This window comes from Capsicum annuum, unplaced genomic scaffold (genome assembly GCF_002878395.1).
Source record: "Capsicum annuum cultivar UCD-10X-F1 unplaced genomic scaffold, UCD10Xv1.1 ctg56908, whole genome shotgun sequence".
In the NCBI taxonomy this organism is placed as follows: Eukaryota; Viridiplantae; Streptophyta; class Magnoliopsida; order Solanales; family Solanaceae; genus Capsicum; species Capsicum annuum.
Genome location: NW_025865365.1, coordinates 1 through 1,363, shown reverse-complemented (window position 1 = coordinate 1,363; position 1,363 = coordinate 1). Strand labels below are relative to the sequence as shown.

At 41.8% G+C, this 1,363-nt stretch overlaps 1 protein-coding gene across 1 annotated transcript; it reads left to right on the top strand.

Moving 5' to 3' along the window:
- Positions 1-50: 50 nt before the first annotated feature.
- On the top strand, positions 51-1,358 carry LOC124893286 (putative receptor-like protein kinase At3g47110; the record flags this gene model as incomplete). The annotated part of the gene is made up of 1 exon (XM_047404326.1): positions 51-1,358. A coding segment is annotated over one exon (1,308 nt), but the record flags the coding sequence as incomplete, so codon positions are not given.
- Positions 1,359-1,363: the final 5 nt, after the last annotated feature.

The window sequence follows — 1,363 nt, the reverse complement described above, 5'->3', positions numbered from 1 at the left end:
ATCCATCAAGAGTTTTCGCCTCTTGGAACGAATCTGTTCATTTCTGTCAGTGGACTGGAATAAAATGTGGCCCGAGTGAGGAAAGAGTCATCGGTTTGAATCTAAAAGGGCTGAGTCTGGCAGGTATAATCTCAGGCCATCTTGGAAATCTTTCTTTGCTAAATTCTCTTGACCTAGCAGAAAATTCCTTCCATGATGAAATTCCTCCACAACTCAGCACGCTGACAAGGCTCCAATACCTGAATTTGAGTTTTAACTTTCTAACGGGGGGAATTCCAGTTAATCTATCACATTGTGTTAACCTCGAGAGCCTTGTCCTGGACCACAACAATCTTGTGGGACAGATTCCTTACCAAGTTGGATCGTTAACGAAGTTACAGAAATTGAATTTCAGAAATAACAACCTGACAGGAGTCTTTCCAGGTTCTCTTGGAAATCTTACATCTTTAGAAGAGTTGTATTTATCATACAACAATCTAGAGGGAGAAGTGCCAGCTTCTTTGGCTCAATTGACCAAGTTGAGACTGCTTGGATTGTCAGTAAACAGCTTATCCGGGGAGTTCCCTCCTTCGCTGTACAATTTGTCATCCCTGGAATTAATTGCACTTTCCTTCAACAACTTTTCTGGTAATCTCAGATCTGATTTAGGCGACTACTTCCCTAATCTCCAAAAGCTTTACTTGGGCAACTGTCAATTCATTGGCTCCATACCATCCTCTTTGGCCAATGCTTCAAAGTTGCTACAGCTTGATTTCCCTGAAAACAATCTCACTGGAAATATACCTAAGGGTTTTGGTAACTTGCGGAATTTGTTGTGGCTCAATGTTAATCGTAACCACCTTGGGTATGGTAAGCATGACGACCTTGACTTTGTAAATTCACTTACCAACTGCAGCAGTCTAAAAATGCTCCATTTGGGAGACAACCAGTTCGTAGGTACATTACCGCATTCAATAGTCAACCTTTCTAGTCAGATACAACGCCTACTCATTTTCGGGAACAGAATTGGTGGAAGCATACCCAGAGAAATCTCAAACCTGGTGAATTTGAATCTACTCGACATGAGCAACAGCAATCTTACAGGTGGCATTCCAGATTCTGTTGGAAGACTTACAAACTTGGGAAGTCTCAACTTGGGTAGCAATCTCTTGACAGGGGTAATCCCTTCTTCAATAGGAAACCTCACAGCACTCGTCTATCTTTACTTGCCACGTAACAAGTTAGAGGGTAACATACCTTCAACCTTGGGCATACCTTCAACCTTGGGTAAATGTAACCAACTTCTAAGATTGGACATTTCTGACAACCACCTGACTGGAACTATACCACAACAACTTATTGCTCTCTCATCCCTCACAAAAAT